Source organism: Sapajus apella, unplaced genomic scaffold (assembly GCF_009761245.1).
Source record: "Sapajus apella isolate SASKATOON/1434 unplaced genomic scaffold, GSC_monkey_1.0 scaffold3, whole genome shotgun sequence".
NCBI lineage: Eukaryota > Metazoa > Chordata > Mammalia > Primates > Cebidae > Sapajus > Sapajus apella.
Window position 1 is genome coordinate 62405746 of NW_022436943.1, and position 18707 is coordinate 62424452.

An 18707-nucleotide genomic window follows, 5' to 3' on the forward strand; every position below is an offset into this window, starting at 1 on the left:
GGTGGGGATTCTCATTCCACTCCAAGGTTGCACATGTCAACAGCAATCACCACTAGGCTCCGGCCCTTCTCCACATCATCCCTATTAGTCAGTGTAAGTTGGCATCTGCACCAGGCACTGCAGCATGTGACAGTGGATCAGGCCAGCCTGCTGTGGATGTGGGGGTGGCTAAGAGGAGTGGAGAGGACACATGGACTGCACATTTGCCATCCTCACCACACTTTCTTGACCCCACAGGGCAGGCATGCCAAGTCTGCACCAAAGCCCCGGACCTTGTTTTCTCCCCATGGTTAGTGATAACCCTGCAAGAGAGAAATCAAATGAGATCACTGTGTGGGGCATGCATTCTAACTCCTGGCCTCACAGACCCTGGGGCCCTGAAAAAGCAGGGTGGGCCAGCAGGCAGGAGTTTGTTCCCTCCTCGTGCCCCCACACCTCCATGTGCCATTTTACATATGTCCAACCTGCCTCCTGATTTTGCTGTAGACCTCTGGCTGAACTGGGCTCAGAGCTGACCTAAGGCAAAGTCCAGGAGGATGAGGGCAGCCAGAGGAGTGAAAGCATCAGAGGATCTGCTGCTGGGTGTCAGGAGGCCTAGGGAGTAGAGGTGACACACCTGAAGAAGAACACAGTGGGGATCAGCCACAGGGGCCTCCTGGGCCTTGAGCCTTGGATACGCTTCAGCGTGGAGCCTTTGCTCTTGCCCATCAGCAGCTGGAATGTTCTTCAAGTCCCCGTCTGCTCAAGCTCACCTTTCCAGTGGAGAATGGTCCTTACTGCCAACTGTGTAAAGCCACCTGTTTCCTGTAGGGCTACAAGTCCCTTACTGTTTTTCTCTGTTCCATGACACTGCTTCAAACATATGGTATATGGTATATGAGAAAAAATTATGTTTTTTCTCACCCCATGATGCTCTAAATTCCTCAAACGCACTTGTGTGTCTAATATTCACACCCCAAGTCCCTAGCATACAGTGCCTGGCATACAACAGGCTCTTGATAATTTTCCTGAATGAGGTGGATCTTTAAGAAGTCTCAAAATTGAGCCCACCTTAGATATTCAATAAATATGATTTTCTGTAAAGGGACTAGGCATGGACTAACCATACCCATAGGGGCTCATCTGTGTTCCATCAAGGTAATACTCCAGCCTGTGTGGGATATACTTTCGGTTGGTACCAGGGTCTGCAATTGGCCCTTCCTGCATGGCCTTTGGCATAATGTTTAATTTATCTGGCGTACAAAACAAAGACTGTTGCGTATTGTTGTGTTGATTGTTCCGTGCACAGGGGAGCTCAGCTAAGGTGACGCAAAGAGGTGGAAATAGGGCCAGCCCTCCCCAACCTGCGCTTCTGTGACCTGAAGCTGTGCCAGTGCGTGAAGGAATGACTGTCTTCCAGGAAGGTGCCATTGCTCCCCAGATTCTGTGCCCACTGCATGAATCGCAGCTTAATAGAGGTGCCACCTGGACCATGGAAGCATTGTCCCCATTTTGTAGATGAGCCTCAGCATGTTGGGAAACCACAGGTCCTCTGCCTTGCCCACCCCTCCATTCTCAATCCTCAGACTCTTTGTCTTGAGCACAGAAAATGCATGAGAGCTGCTGTTTTGAAGGAGACACAGCCACATCCCGGACAGGTAGATGATTGACCACATCATGAAACAGCAAGTCTTGACTGAAGGGGAAGGGACAGAAACTAGATGCCAAGTGGGGAATAAGAGGACGCAGAAAACCTGATGGAGGGAAATGGAGGGGAGCCCTTAAAACTGGGACGGGAAGGACGGTCTACCACAATCACCCATGCTTCATCTATAATCTTGGCAAATCCGTAACTCTTTTTTCCCGAGCAGAAACGTTCTCTGCTCTAGGCCACCATGGCTACCCTGAAACAGGCACCAAGGTTGTAGCCACAGATGTACAAACCCAAAGCAAGTTTACCTATCTGCTTCTTTCGGCTGCAATTTGGCATCTGACAGTTAACGGTGCCTGAAGTTTCATTCCAAACTGAAGAATCATGCAATCACAGGAACTGAGCCTGCGTTTGGTAACAGCCCTAATTTTAACATGAGAGAACCCAGAGCTCTGAATTCAGTGTGTGCTGTAACTCAGCCACCCACAGGATTAGGTGCTAGACAACAGGTTGGCTGCTGACTTTAAATCCAGCCGGATCAAAAAAATGAATTCCTGGATCTTGTCCCTAGGATTTTACCCACCTGGGACCACTTCTAGTACCAATAACTGTATCCGCCAGGTTTTAGGGAGGTAGAGACACTGTTATGTGTCTCTACCGGAGGCTGACGGTGGGAATTGGATCCTACACAAACATGAACAGGGCTCTGGGAAATGACTGGGGCACACACGTTTATCCTTAGGCCCTTCCAGGAATGCAGCAATCCCACTGCTCTTGTAACCCAAAAGGCATGTTCCAGAACACCCATAGCTGCACTGTTGTTAATAGTCAAAATCTGGAGAAACAAGGGCCCATCACGCGTAGGCCGGCGCGGTCACAGAATGGAACACACCACAGTGAAACTTGCAAATACATGAAGTAAAAGAAGCCAGAATACCAGAGTGCACAATTAGGATTCCATTGACTGAAAATTCAAAAACAGATTAGAAGGGAGGAGAGTAGTTACCATGGAAGGGGCAGTGTCTGGGGGGAAAAGCGGGTAGCCGCTGGGGTGCCCACCACGTTGTATTTCTGGACTTGGGGCTTCAGTACCATGGAACTTTCAGTGCTGTGGAACTTGATGAACTTGCAGTCTTGAAAGTTCATCAAGCTAAGCATGCCCCAGTGGCACAATCGGTTAGTGCGTGGTACTTATAAGACAGTATATGTGCGTGTGATGCTGAGGTTGTGAGTTCGAGGAAGTTCATCAAGCTGCACGCTTTAAATTGATGTTTCCAGAGTGTGTGTCATGCTTCAATAAAAGTTAAATTGAAAAAAAAAAAAATCTTGGCTCTAGATCTGCTTCCAGCAGAGGATGAGTCAATGTTGAATGAACATAAAAACATGGGGTATGGGCTGATCTCTAGATTTCTTCCCTCATAGTAGGGCCATCCTCACTTGTTGAGGAGACCAGTTCCTGAGGGCAGGGGGATTGTCCTGGTAGGAAACCTGGCATCAGAAGGTGCCCAGCACAGTGCGTGCAATAGAGCAATGCTTACTCCGAAGTTAAGCACATACTTTCCTTTCCTAGGTCGTGTACAGTGTCTTTCCTAAGATCTCTGCCTGGACCAAGACTTGTACGTCACTCTCCTGATAATACGCTCTTGGATGAGCATATTATTTTGTCCATTTAGTCTGGGCTGTCTGGGTGCAGTGTGTGGAGCAGGCAGGCTCCATCAGGAGACAGATGGGAAAGTCCTGCTGGGTGATTTGTGGATGCTTTAATGAAGGGACTATCTTTAAAAGCTCAGCAGAGTATAAGGAAACCGTAAAGGGTAGTGCAGTACCCAGAACTCCTCCTTAGGCCAGGAAGAAAGGGCGGTTCAGAACCTGGAAACCAGAGACAGTGTGGAGAGGGCCTCCTGGCAGAGGCTGAGACCCTTGCTTTAGAGAACATCCAGACCGCAGAGTTGCCATGGGGGAAAGGGGATAAATCCTCCCTCCCTCTTTCCCCCAACCTCCTCACTTCTTGCCAGAGCTCTGCATTGACCAAGCCTACATGGAAGCCACACAGGTTCATTTCCATGGACACAGGGCAGCGTGAATAAAGGTGAAGAGAGATTTGGAGGGGAGAACAGAAGATTCCCCCACAGTGAATCAGGCCGCCAGAGTCTGTGTCATTGCATCCAAGCTCACCTGACTTATCAAAAACTGACGAGCTTGTATTATCACCCAGTAGAAGGGACAGGAGCAGATCCAGATCTGTTCATTCCACAGGAATGATTTCACCCAGGACTTAAGCCCTCTTAGGCCTTGCAAGATGCCAGAATGCTGGCTTCATCCGCTCCAGCAGCCTGCCTCAGGAGCAGACAGCTCTTCCATCCAGTTCCTGTTAGGAAAGAATAGGGAGAGCTCCAAGTGGCCAATATGGGACTCGTGTCTGTGTCCAGAGCCACCTCTGGTCTAGAGGACACAGTGCCATAATGAGCCCAGCCTGCATGAAGGTCCACCCTCTGCCCCGGCTGGGCTGGTGCCTACTGCTGGCTTACAGGTTCTGCCCATTGCCGAGTGTCTGTTCCAATGATGCATTTCAGAACTTGGCCAGCAGCCACAGGATGGGCTGGGAGACCCACAGTGCCTGCTTTGAGATGGACCTGAGCGATAACTCCATGGGTCACCACACTCCATAATCGCCCACTCTGACCGCCAGACCACAGTGACATCCAGATCTCCAGGAATGTGTCAGTTCAGAGCCAGGGTCTGGCAATCCCCAAAAAGTCTGATCTTTCTCCTTCCTCTCTGTGCACTGTCTCCCTGGTAAATGGCCATAGCTGCCTTCAGCTATGAGAAAAATTCACAGGATAAATGTGTGGCGGTGTAACCAGGGTCCTTCCTCGAGGGCACCAGGCCTCCCTTTCATCCAGGGGGTTCTAGGTCTGTACCCTGGCTCAAACCTGGGTTATTGCAAGGACCAGCAAAAAGGGGCAGGTGCCAGGTAAATAAACACCCTAGAAGCCACTTTCCATGGTAGACTCATAGCCAACAGGAACGTGTTCTGGCACACATACGGCTGAACTAAAAATAATAACCACAAAGGCAGTGTCTGAGTGCTGGGCACATAGCTGCATTTATTACAAGCATTACATACATGATTTCAGTAGGTGCCTTGACTCACAGGGAGATGTTAATAATTCCTCAAAAGCGCCCTGTTTACACGAGAAGCCTGAGGTTCAGCGAGGGTAAGCAGCAGGACCACCTAGCATCTGTATGACTCGGAGGCGCTGAGCCTGGAAGCAGACCCAGTCCCGCCCCAGGGAGCACTGACCCTCCCTAATCCCTGCCGGGCCCTGCAGAAGGGCCAGGTGAGACACTTGCAGATGGGCAACCCCACGAGCACAGCTCTGAGTCTGTTTATCAGCACAATTCTTGGTTGGTAAGGCTGACTCGTTTGAGCTGTGAGGCAGTGGACTTGAGCTTCTCAGGTGATTTCCCCAACTTGAGTGACAGACCTTCTATCTCTGCGGCCCGGCCTTTAAGAGGTTGTCCAGTCTATGCCAGCCAGCCATGCACCTTGAGCTTCATCCAAACCGTGTTCTCTTTGGATGAATGAGTTGGGCTCTCAGGTGGACTTGGCCCGATTAGAATCACAGCTGAGGCTTGATTGGTTCCTTACAGCCACCAGCACTAGACACGTTTTGAAAAACGAGATCTAGATTTTTATCCAAAGCTGGTGCCATTCTAATTCGACCTCTGCCGCAGCTGGTTAAGAGATGCTGAGGATCCAAGGAAGGATGAGGCTTCCTCACTCACAGAAGGAGACAGCTGTCACCATCCTCTGATGGGGCCGCCTGCACAGTCCTGTTTTAAGGAGGAAACACAAAGAATTGAAAGTGAAAATCACATTTAAAATGGAAAAGGCTCTATGGAAAAAATATTTAAGTCCTTGGATGAGGATGAAACTGGAGTGGGCAATATTTAACCCAGATAATTAAGACCCCCTGCTCCTGATGTAAGATTTTATTGTATATGAGGCTCTTTAAAGAGACCCCTCTTATTGTTTGAGTCAATGACTGGCTGACAACATCTTCCCAGATACTATGAACCTGATGTACCAGGCACCAACCACCTGAGGAAGTGTCCCCAGGAACAAACCTGGAGCAGTCGGGATAGGCTGAACAATCCCTACATCATAGTGGCTTGAAGGTTTTTTCTCACCATGTGCATCCACCGTGGGCCAGCTGGGGAGTCCTCACCTTACCTCCTCTCTTCAGGACCTGGGCTTAGCAGCCACTATCTTGAAACTTGCCTGTCCATGCGACAGAAGGAAAGAAAGTCCTGGAGGGTCTCGAACAGTTCAGGTTGCAGCCGGGAAGTGATCTGTGCTGCTTCACCTGTGATTCATTGGCCAGAACTAATTACATGACCAAACCCATCCAGGGGACCAGGAAGTACAACCCTGCCATGCCTGGAGGGTGCAGAGATGGGACGGGCTGCTGCACAGCCTTGCTGATCACAGGCATGCAGGGTGGGGGTGGCGATGAATGCCACTGGTGTTTGGGGGCGGGGCGGGGGGGCTCGGGAAACAGGTTCATCAGATTTGCTCAGAAACCCCTAGGTTGGCAAAGTTCCATTTTTTCTTTAGGATAGTAAATGCTGTGAGATGTCTTGTGGTGTGGGTTGTCAATCTGCACAAAAGGAACTTAGAACGCAGCAATGTGTGTTCCAATTTTTTTTGGGGGAGTGGGGCTTTATAGGACCAGCATGCTATGGAAAGCATTTTAGGAAATGCTCTGAGTTATTACCAGAAAAAGACATAGCCCGCAATGCCTGCCACACGATGACAGGAACTGCTTAGGACAGGTGCTCTCCTGTGTCTTATTTAATAAAGTCTACTTGACCATTTGCAGATGAGTAAAGTGACCAAGAACACAGGGACAGTAAATGGTAAGGCTTCCCCTTCTGGGTTGCTTGTGAGAATCATTACTTCTAAAACAAAGAAGTTCTGACACTGCTCATTCTGGAGTATACCACAGAGGTGCTCACATAGGAAGGAGCTCCATTGACCATCGGCCCCTGCAACCTGGAACATCTCCTATTGTGGCTCTGAATGATAGGATATTCCACTTGCAGAAAAGGAGAATAAAACCTTTGAAACCTCACATTCTTTACAGGGTAGCCTATCGCTGCCAGTCACGACCTCTTTGTTACCATGGTTTCAGTTGCCCTAGAGCATAATGGCTTTTTCCTCAGGTGTCCTCTTCAGGGACCTCACAACAAGAATGTTGTATATTCCTGCTGTGGTGTGCTCCTGTAGTTCTTGTCAGATCATTCCAAAGGGACCCTACACAGATCTTACTGAAAATCGAACCACATGATGCAGGAACAAACCAAGACATGCAGAAAAGTATTCTAAGTGGTCATTATTTCCATTAACAGGCGAATGGCGATAACAAGGACAGCAATGAAAATCCCCTGGAATGCGCACTAAAGTCTCATGCCTGCCCCTGATTCCTCATTTGGGCAGCGGCATAAGCCCCTTTGTGTCTGGATTGAATGACCAGCAGCGGGGGTGGCCGGGAGAGAGGAAAGTGCCAATGTGGGATCAGAACCTCAGGTGTTCTGATTGCGCAGAGTTCTCATTAGGGAGCAAAAGGACGTTGCAGATCCTGCACTGATTAGCCAGGGACTCGAAACTGCTTCGTCCACGACTGTCCTGAGTGTCCTTCTGAGCTGAGTGGGCCTTGGCTAAAATAATGGAAAATACAGGAAAGCAACTCAACCATATTATCCCTTGAAAATTCCGGAAAGCACAGAGTTCTGAGGAAGCACTAACCTGGTTCACCAAAGACACACACTGCCTTCCAAAGACGAAATAGAAATTGCCTTAGGTCATAAACCAAGAGCCAGCCCTGCTGTGGGTCCCCAGTCCACATTCTTGGAGCCACTGGAACCCCAGGATGCAGTTTAGCAACAGGCCCTACCTCTTGAGTTGGACGGTCCCACAGCCTCTCTGAGATCACAGTGCTGGGGACCTTAGATCCATCTCTGAGCCAGGAGGTTCTCCCTCAGAGCCAGTACAGGCTGGGAGACTAATGTTTGGGGTAGGAGGGAGCAGAGGAAGAAGAAGGAGGCAAGAGGCTCACAGGCTCTGCAGGGCACGGACTCTGACTTCATCCCATCATTTCGGCATTCAGGGAATGCTGAAGGAATATTACCTGGAGATGTGGTGCTGGGTAGAGCCTTGAATGAATAAAGCAAGTGAAAATCTCTGCCCTCTGCCCTCGGGGGGCTCATGCTCCTCTAGGGGAGACACAACAGACATGTCAAATGTTTCGTGGCAGCAGATGGTGATCAGTGCTAGGGGAGAAAGCAGGCTGGAGGGGTGCCCTCCAAGAAGGTCACATCTGAATAGAGACACTGGGATGGGAAGAGGTGGGGTCAAAAAGAGCTGCTGGTATAGGGAACAGCAGAGCAGGTGAGAGAGCCATGTGGGCACATCTGCATGCCATGGAGAGCAAAGGCTGGGCAGGCAGATAGGAGCAAAGCTGACCAGTAAGAAGGGCTTGGCTTCTATCCCAGGCATCCACAGAAAGGCTGAGCAGAGAAAGCAATCTGTCCTTGTTTACATTTTAAGAGGATTTAAGACCCCCAAGTCATAATGCAGAGAATGGAACACCTAGACGTGAAGTTTTTTCTGTATGTGAATTAAGCCTCAATCACTAAGAGTTATACTTCTTGCCAGAGTTCAAGTCCACTTGTTTCCTGGGTAGGCACTGGGAAAAGCCAAACAGCTGAGCAGGTGAGCAGAGAAAAGAGGCATGGCCTCCAAGACAGGCCAAAAGCAGCCTGGCTTTGTGTGGCCAGGCTCAGGAACATGACCTGTGGCCATGGTCTGCTTTTGGTCTGCATCACCCATCAATCTCTGAAACAGTGGCTGCAGCATCACCTCAGTGTTCCTTGGAAATGCACCTTCTCGACCCCATCCTAGACCTAGAGTGAGGGCACACCCCAGAAACCTGTCTTCATGAGCCTTCCAGATGGAGCTCAGGAGCCCCAACACTTGGGCATCTCCTATGGAGCTGGGGGAACAGATTTGCCTCAATACAAAGAATACTGAGCACCTGTGTACTGCCTGGTTTTCCCTTGTGTCTGTATACACACTGGTAGAAAAGGGCAGCATGGTTTGTCGCATTTTTTTGCACTCAGATTCCTTGGCCACAAAAGAAAAACAAAAATCCACAAAGCTGGTCTCAGTTCAGTTGAGGTTGAACTCTGGTTTGGTTTCATTGCCTCCTGGAAATGGTGCTCATCTACTTTCTGGTTCTTGGATCCAATTCAAGCTGCACAAAATAACCGAGTCAGCACATAAGCTTCACGAAGCATAGCTTTGTATTTTAAGACAAATTCCTTACTTTACCAAGGTGGGTAGGGGAAAGGCCTCTGAGCAGGCCTGTGGACAAAGAGGAAGGTCAAGAGCAAACAAGGCATACAGCCAGGGCGGTCCACCATGCTTTCTGCTTTCAGAATGTGGTTTACAGGCAGAAAGAGGTGGCATCAAAGATCTTGTCCCACCTTTCCTCGTGAAGAAAGACCAAGATACATTTGTAAACGTGCCATAGAGAGTTTAATGGAAAAAAATTAGAAAAGTGCATTATTGTACAACACCACATTAAATGATTTTTCTGTAAAGACATCGTAAAATATATACAGGGCTGCGTACCACACTCGTTACAAAAGAAAGATGCGAACCCTTATGTAAGTTACATATTCTACATGGGCTGGATGTCTACTTGGACTTGTAAACATTGGTGACTAGTTTTTTTTAAATATTTAATCCGGTAAGCTGTGAAAATAGATACCTCTGATATTCGTTTGTTGGTTGTCTCATTCTGTTGAACTTCAGAACAGCATTCTAAGGCCATTTGTGAAGGTGCCATCTCCACAGACAGAGAAGGCCAGAGAAGATGAACAAAAGAAAACAAACAGAAGCAGTAGGCTCCTTTTGAATTTGGTTCTCTGTGCATGAGTTTGAACTGCTGATTTTTGCCAGATCTGATACAGCTTCCCACCAAAGGCCTTGACACCTTGACCACAATAGGACCTGTTCAAGCCCCATTCACCAAGGTAGGAAGGCGGGTCCCTGCTAAGGGTCCGGAACCAAACATTCCATCTTCCTGAATGTGAACAAACAGTCCCAAGGTCACTAAGGCCATTTCTGCTAGAACTTTCCTGACTTCCATCTCGCTCCCCAGGGAGTGCTCTGGCAGGCCTCCGGTAGCATCTTCATAAGAACCAAATCCAGGTCCCCTTACTGCACGGTCACAAAAATGCCCAGCAATGCTGGGGGCGTGGAGAGGAGGAACACAAAAATCCGAAGACCCACAGATACGCAGTCAATGCACACATGCACACATACCCCAAATAGATTCACGAGGGCCCATGTCCCTATACCCCACCCTCCCCGGGAGACACCCCAGGAGTATATGCCAATCGTTTTGATGGGTGTGAATTTGGAACTAATTCAAGTTTAATTTCTTCTATGCCTGGAGTCACAAATGACAAGTTTTCTTTTTGAAGTTTTAAAGCACAAGGATACACAGTTGGCTGAAGTCAAAAATACTGTACATCTAAGAGGGATTATCAGCAATTACTTGGCCTGCTGGGAATGGACTAGAAGTTTTTTCTCCTTAATTCAGTGGTTGAAATTCTACTCATCTTTGATGTCTCTGTCCTATGTCTCTATGTCTAACTGCAAAACCTCCTTATCAACATTTTTGGGTATACCTGATATCCTCACATCTCCCAAGTGGGGCTAATCTGTTCCCTTATTTACATTTGAATCGATGAAAACAATTTCGCCTAACCCAGGGCAATGTCTATTCAGTGGAGATTTCTGATAGAGCAGAGGGTGAACTGAGATGATCTCATAACATCCTTTCCAGCCCCCCGCCCCCCGAAAAACGGCTGTCAAAATGCTATTTGTGGGCTGAACAAACAAATATATAATTAGCCTTTTTCAGGAGTGTGTTCCTCTGAGTAGCTATCAAATTATAGAGAAATCTTGTTAATTGTGGGTTCTACTTCACTGGGTTCCCACTAATTGTGTTTTTCCTTTCATCATATTTTTATTTTTCTACCCAACTTCTAAAATTCCACATGAGAAAGTAAAACCATTGCTGAGGCTTGTTCTGGTTCCTGTTTCTGCTCCTCAGCCCTGCCTCCAGACTCCGTGCATCAAGGAAGCTGTGGTCCGTTGGCATCTTAGTCCCATGAAGCCAAGGACTTGATGGTCTAGCTGGCCATAGTGGCCCCTACTGTGGCTGGCAGGCAGCAAGCACATGCTCAGCTCACTCAGTCAACAGTGGCTGCAGAAATGGCTGAATCAAGAGCCCGTGTTGCACAAGGCGGCCCTGGGGAGCTGCCGGGGCCCATGTTTGGGGCAGCTGACACCTGATAGCAGGGTCATCTGGTAGACGTGGACTTTGGTTCCCTGGAACATGCTCCCTCCCACACCACTGTCCAGACATCTGGTTTACTGGGGATTGGGAGCTATTTCATCAAAGAGACCCCATCTTATGGGAGAATCCATCAGAAGGATTAAAAGGGCTCTGTGGGGGGCGGGGGAGTCTCCAGTGAGAGGAGAGGAAGTCTACAGAACTATCTACCTGAAACAGGTGATGTCCCTGGAAGATGATGTGGACCCTGTGTAGGAATCCAGCCCAATGCTGGAAAGACTGGGCCCTGTCTCTCCAAATTCCTCCACTAAAATGTCAGAGTCCAGTATGTGACCATACTATGTCACTTCATCCTCGCCAGTCTCTGCCTGGGAGACACCTGCCTCTCATCTCACCTGGCCATTTCAGCTTTTGTAGGGGGTGAGGGGATAAGTGACTTCTCAAGAAGGCCAAGTGGTCCTATTACAAATGAGGAGGGAAGGGAGCCAGGGTTGAGTGCTGAGAAAGGCCCCCAACGTCTACACCACCCAGTGCCTGGTGGCCAGAAAAGGCAAGGCCAAGAGCTTAGACTTTCAGAGGCCAAGACTCATGACGGAAGCTTACAAGGCCTCCCTCCTCTCAATCAAGCACTGCTCTCTGGATGCAAAGATGGCTCCAAGGAACTGACTCCCCCTTCTGTCTTCCCAATTGTACTCTTTAGCTGCCAGGACCAACTGTCACCACAGTGATGGAGATGCTGGTGACAAGGACAAGCCCTGCCACCCCGCCTCCCCACTGACTCCAGATTCCCTGCCAACTTGTGAGTCCCACACAAAGCTTCAGACAAAACCCAGGTGTGCCCTGGGGCCAGATTCCTGCCCAGTGTTGTGGATGGTTCCTCACACCAGCATCTGCAGAACAAGGGTTTCCACCCCCAACCCTTCCAGGACAGTCCTGTCTTCCAGATCCTTCCATCACAGATGGGGAAATGAAGGCTCAGATGGGGCATGTTTGCCAGATGACGTGTTTGAGCATCACTGTGTTTCTCTAGCTCCTCAGATCTGCCTCCCAGGAGGGGCACCCAGCCTGGGTCACACCACAGTGTGGGAGGGTTCAGCAGAGGCTCTTCTACCCCCTCGGCCCGGCGCAGAGCTCTCTGTCCTGCACAGAGGCTGCCACATTCTACACAACGTACTGCACACTGTACCCAGCTGAGGTCCACTAGCCCACCCTTCAGGCCAGAAAGCCCACTACTGCTGGTCTCAGCTCTGCCCTCTGGGGGGGCCACTGTTGTGGAGGAAAGACGCACAAAGGTCTGCATGATTAATAACAACCAAAGGCTTCGTCTGAACGTGGTTCTTAGCTTATGGATTTGTCCGTGGTGCTGAACAGGGCTGGGCTTTTGAGCTGGGTGAAAGAACCAGCAGGCTCAGCACGTGCTCTTCTGGCTGACCATGCTCTTCTGGTGCTTCTTCCTCTCTGATGCCTGCCCCTGTGAAATGCCCAACCCCCACCCCCATGTATGGATTTGACCTGGAGTTGACACCTCCTCCCTCCTCCCGAGCTATGCCACTATCTATATCCTTTCCTTATGGCAATCTGAGGGACCTGCCCTGCCCTGTGAGCTTCAGGATAGGTGCCTGGAAGTGTGTGGTAAGGACACCTGAGTTGGAGTTCCAGCTTTGCCACTTTTCTGAGCCCTGTTACCCCATATGCCAGATGAAAGTGCTCTGGCCACCCCCACCCAGCACGAAGAGTAAGTGTGCCAGGGGAAGGAACATCTTCACTTGCATGGTGCTGCAATACATGTAAGTTCAAGAGGCTGCCATTGAGGTGTGGGCCCCAGCTGAGCTGACCTGAGGCAAGGCTCTTTGCTGGGCCAAGTGGGCTTCAGCAGGGGGTGGGGGGGCATATTCTCCCAGGAAGCAAAGAGACCCCTGGAGCAAGGACAACCCAGAGGAAGACACAGGGCAGGGGTGGAACGGCTGCTTCGAGCCAAGCCTGAAGGTAAATGCTGGGCAGAGGCATGCCCCTCTTTCACCAGGAAGGGTGAGTTTCAGGGGCCAGGCCTGTGGGCTGCTCTGCAGATATTGATGACTCACAGCTCAGTTGGCTAAGACTTTTTTCCTTTAAAGCAGGGCACCTCATGTGCTGAGGATGGCAGGAGAGCCTACCAAGAAATTAAGCAAAGATTGCATGAGGCTGTTAGTTAATTAAGGACCCATATGTCATTAAGAATAAAGCATCCAAGAGTCAACTCCAACAGAAGGTGTCTGGGGAAAGATTTTCCGATGCAGCTGAAGTCAGCCCAGCCAGTCCTCCCCAGACTGGTGTCCTGTCCATGGCAGACACTGGGGCGGGTGGAGTGGGCCTTGGCAGCTTGGCCAGACTCTTTAGTCTGGAAGTTAGAAAACTCAGGTCCAGAGGAGTGAAGTGACTTTCCCTAGGTCACACAGCAAATCAAGACAAAGCCTGAATCTTGATTCCACCCATGTTCCCTAGACTTGACTTCTTTCTTGTCCACCATCCCACCCCCACCCCAGCCTCTGCCTCCCTCAGCCTCCACTTCCTTCAGCCTCCACCACCTGGAGGCCTCATCTCAAAATCAAGCTCATATTTCTAAGTCCTGGTAGGGACAGTTTTGTACCCAGAGCTTCTCATCAAGAGCTGCCACGTCTGGGGGGTCACCAGCACTTGCCACAACAGTAGGCACTCTGAAAGACCAAGATCTTACCCAGAAAAATTCCCATGTGCAAATTTGAGCTAATGTCTGCCACCCACCAAACAAAACCCCGCCCAAACAAGAGGATGCCATAGAATTCAAGTTTGGTGAGACTCCAGGATCTGTTTTTGGAATTTTATGGGAGGAGGACCCAGAAGGGACATCTAGATGGATAGTGCTCCCTGAAAGCCTGAGACTACGGCTGTGGTTGGTTAGAGTGCAGGACTTTACCATCAACTTACTTTATGGGCACTAGGGAGCCAGGGAAGGTTCTTGAGCAGAAGAATGGCTTGAATGACAGATGTGGCCAGCTTGTAGAGGGCCTTGAGATTTATGGTCTCTCATCTCTCCCAGGTGTGGCAGGATTCCACCAATGGTGGGATGGAATCTGTGCCCCCTGCACTGTCACACCCTTGCACCTTGGCCCACGCCTTTGCCTGTGCCTAAAATAGCACCCACTTGCTCCTTTAAAGCTCGCCTCAATGATTTCCAAAAGCTGTTTCCTCTACAAAGCCCTGCCTGAGCTCCTCAACCAGACTTGATCACTTTTTTTTCCCATAGTTGGATTTCAAGTCCGATGCCCCAGGGGTAACTTCCTCTGGGAGACATGGGCCTTGCTTTTATGAGAAATGCACACATGTATGAGAACACACGCAGGGTGGTTGGCAGAGAGCAGGTGACATTAAATGCCACCACCTCACAACTGGTCTTCACAGGCACCCTTTGCAGTAGAGACTATGTACAATCTCCAATTTAAAGGTGGGGAAACTGAAGCTCAGAGAGGCAAAACCACCACCCACCTGTGAATGGCAGAGGCCGGTCCCAGGCGTGCGAGATGCCAGGGCCTGAGCAGCATCCACACCCCCACGCTGCTCTCTGGAGGTGAGAAGAGCATGCACTTGCCTCTCTCAAGGCCCAGGGCTCTAGGGGTGGGCAGGTGCCAGGCCAGAGAGGCTGGGGATCCTGAGTCACTCACGATGCATGTCCCCGTCCCCTCGCAGCCTCTACCAGAGGTGTTGCCGCAAGAAAACAGTGCAGACTGTTTCCTGATGACGTTCCCATCGCGGGGCCCAAGTTCTCCATGGTGACACATCGCAATGGTGCTCCTGGAGCCTGGTGCCATCTGTGTCACCCGCCTTATGAGAGATGCCTGGTATGGCAGCTTCCAGCCCTGTTGTATGGGGCACATGCCACCCTGCCGGGCAGGTGCTGTTGAATCGCCAACACTATGAGGTCCAGTTTTCTTCCCATAGATCTGGATCCGTTTCCAGGGATGGAGCAGAGGCGTGCATTGAGTTACCCTGTTTCCACTTCAGCAAGTTAAGACATGCCTCAGTCATGGTGATGAGTGGCCATTGGGGCAAGAGGCCACACATCTCAGTGCCTTTATTCTCGAGATGGTCCTTCCCTCCGGGGCACTGCCCATTGCTTGCTGTTCCTGTAGCCAGGGCCACAGAAGTTTTGCTCCCTGGGTGCGGTCACTCACGACAAAAACAAGAACTGGGGGACCCCAGAAGAGGACATCGTCAAGTCCATCAGGGAGCAAAAGGGTCACAAGACAGCAAAAGGAGGTGTGAGATGCTCTGTCTCCACCTCAAAGCTGGAGAGCAACAGGGAGGCCTCCCAGGTCGAGGGACAGGCACGGGCAAAGGTGCAGAGGTGGGAGTCTGCATGGACAAATCTCGATCAAAACGAAAGGTTACTTAGCCACAGCAGGGAAACTGCATCACGACAGCGGCACTGAGAAGGCTACAGAGCTTGTCAGAGCAAAGATCTCAAGGACAGAGGTCACAAAATATAGCCCTTAATGGCCAAGAGGCTGTCATAGCAAGTTACATTTTTATGATGATGAATGAGTGGAAGGGCTTGGCAGTCTCTACCCCTCATTGAGGAGCTATGGGTGGGGGGGCAGGTGCCAAAACGGCCCAACTGGCTTGCAGGGACCCTCACATCAAGCATTTCTCTAGGCTTCCTGTCTATGAGTAGCTGGACCATCCCCACAGGTGTTTAGGGGAACAAATAGTGGCATTCAACCAGCACAGCAGAGGTCCACGTGAGAAGGCAGAAATCCCGAAGCCATGTTCGGCTTTGGCAGTGAGACCCAGCATCCACGGACGCCTCTCTTGAATGTGCAGTTAGTTCCCCTAACAGAGGAAAACAACATTTAATACGACTTATTTACCCACAATGCAAGCAGTAACCACAGAGGTCCCCAGAGAGCCAAACATCAAATGCATAAGTCATGGCTGCAGGACATCAACTCTGTTGTCTTGTCAAAATGTCTTAACCAGAGGAAACAAGCATAGCAGATCATGGGGCATTATTCCACAAGATGCTGGCTGGGACTCCTCAAGAAGGCCAACATGGTGAAGACAGAAATGGTGACGGGGACGTCCCATTCGGGGAAGGTCTGGAACAACAGGACAAGCAATGTGGGACGTGATCTTGGACTGTGTTTTAGACTGAATAAGCTCTGGAAGACATTTTTGGGACAACTGGGGTTTTACATACAGATTGTATCAGGCAATAATATTGTATGAATGCTACGTTTCTTAGGCATGACAATGGCACCATTGGGAGAGTGCTCTTGTTCATGGCAGACAATTTCTTCTTTGGCTGAACCACTGAAAAGCTGCAGGCATGCTAACACATTGTCCAAACATCTGAGTGAGAGTTAGGGGAGCGAGTGTGGCAAAGCACTGAGGCTGGGGGCATCTAGGCGAGAGGTCTAGAGAAGCTCATCAGACTATTCTTCACTCTATAATTCTGGGATTTTCAACATAGAAGGTCAGTGTCATATGACCATAGTCATAGGGTTTGTTTTCCTGAATCAGCAGCCTCTATCAGGTGTGGTCAAGAAAAAAACCACATCAAATGGATTTATGCTCAGCGCTTTGGGGACCCCGGAATGCATTTGGCCTTGGTTTGTGACAACCACGGCACTCTCTGCCATTGCCTGTCCCTCTTCATCTCCTCAGCTCCCCATCCCCTGCCAAACCAAGTGATTTTTGGCCTTCTTCTGGGCGGCTCAAGTTTCAAGTGTGCCCAGGGCTCAGAACATCCAGGCCAAATGCTTTTGTGGGTCAAATTGGTTTTGTGCTAAGTGCCCATAAATCTCACCCAAGCTGTCTCATTGTGTTGATGGGGAAGCCTCAGAGGCCCAGGGAGTAAAGTGACTTCCAGGAGCTCAGTGGAACACAGCACAATGACAGGTCCCCTGCCTACCACCCTGTCCTCACTGAGGGTGCTTCCAGGGTCCGGTGCAGGCCACAACTCTGGAGGAAACCCACTGTACACCCCTAGGCAGCATGGCCTGCATGGGACAGACCCCAAGTCACACCACTTTCAGAACAATGCCACGGTTTGCCAGAGTGCTTCACTGATGCCGGGGCCAGCACACTGATAGGATGGGAGCATGCACCTCTGCAGAGGGCTTCAAAGGGTATCTTGGGGCCTGTCATTTAAAAAAAAAAATTACAAAAAAGAAATGGAGCCATAAGCCTCTGTGATTTTTTTTTTTTTTTTTTGGACATTTTCTCCTTGCTCACCTCCCTCTCCTGGCCAATGTGCAGAGACAAGGGAGGCTCTGAGAAACCCTGTTCTTCCCTCCAGCTTCCAGCTGCAAGTGATTGTCACTGAGAATCGGGACCCATCAGCTTCCAGATAGGGATGAGGCAGAGAAAAGCAACCTGCCTAGGCTTATCTGCGAGCTTCTCATACTGTCCAGATGCTCTCTTAATCAAGGCCCTGTGCACAGATAAGGAACAGGTGAGCTGAGATTAATCTCCATTCTTTTGATGGGTGGGATTTTAATGAGCACCTCCCAAGGAGGCTTCTGTGGGCAGTGGTCAAGGTCCACTTGCTACCTCTCCTGGAAGGATGATGGACCCACTGGGAATCCTGGGCTGCAAATGAGCTGCTCTGACTATGCCCGAATGCAGGCAATCCCCTCCCAATTGGCCACACACAGTGGGAGCACACAGACGCTTCCAAGAGGGTTCACATTTAGAGCCAGGCAGCTCGCTGTGGTTAAGGGGCTGCTGTGGGGTTTCCAAGATGAAGCAGGGCAGGTGGAAAGAACGGATCTGATGCTAAGTGTAGTGATAACCAAGAATCTCAAAACCCAGAGGGGTTGGTTCATTCCTACATAAGAGTCTAACATGCTGACAGCCAACACAGCACTTTCCACCCAGAATGGGTGCAATGAAGATTATAGCAGGACGGTCTCTAGAAAGTACACCCAGGGGTTCTAGGAATCATCAGTACCACCGTCCACCTTCCTCCTATATTTGAGGTGGAAAGATGAAGACTGAGAGCTATTAGTTGAAAAGAGTTCAAGTGAGAGTAATATTTTTAAATACCTACAAGGCATGTTGATTTCTAGGTATTGGCTGGTGGGCTAAGCTTTGGTGATTGATTCTGGTAGGACGTGGCTCTTCCTGAGCTCATTCTAACAGAAGTTGAACCCTGTGTCCAAACAGCCTGCTGTGAGTTCGTACTCCTTGCTGAATGGGTACGGTTAACTGGGAGAAGGGAATGAAAATCACTTGGATGAATGAAAGAAATCACTAGGTGTAAGGGGAAAGAAGAGAGACGTGGAACTAAAGACTAATATCATCCAGCAACAAGAGATCTTCTGAAGGCTATAAACAGCAATAGAAGTACCAGGAAAATGGTAAAGAAATCAGTGGGAAGATCTAGATTCTACCTCTGAGACCTTTAGATGAGTGTTCACCTTCTCTGGACCTCAATGTCGTCCTCTGAAAATAAAGGCTATTCAGTGAGATGACTTGGACAAAGCTTCCTCAAGACTTTGAGGATCTGATTCTAATGCTGACTGAATGGTAGAGCACTAAACAGATGCCCAACTTCTGTTTCTCCAAGAGAAGAAAAAACCCTGAACCCTTAACGTGCCCCTGCCGTCCACCCTGAGACCATTTCA

The 18707-nt window shown here is 49.8% G+C and overlaps 1 protein-coding gene across 4 annotated transcripts in view; it reads right to left on the minus strand.

The window, feature by feature from the left end:
• Nucleotides 1–4708: 4708 nt before the first annotated feature.
• KCNK9 (potassium two pore domain channel subfamily K member 9) overlaps nt 4709–18707 on the minus strand; it is a 115418-nt gene continuing 101419 nt past the window's right edge. For 2 of the 4 annotated variants that reach the window (XR_004261628.1, XR_004261627.1), the window contains exons 3-4: nt 14566–15909; nt 4709–5467 (exon numbers count right to left, since the gene is read on the minus strand). Coding sequence is in view for 1 of the 4 variants with exons in the window: in XM_032254463.1 (XP_032110354.1) it covers nt 15795–15909 (115 nt within the window). In the remaining 3 variants the exon portion in view is untranslated. Of the gene's footprint in view, nt 5468–14313; nt 15910–18707 lie in introns of those variants that run through there. The other 2 variants (XM_032254463.1, XM_032254449.1) reach the window with 1 other exon arrangement.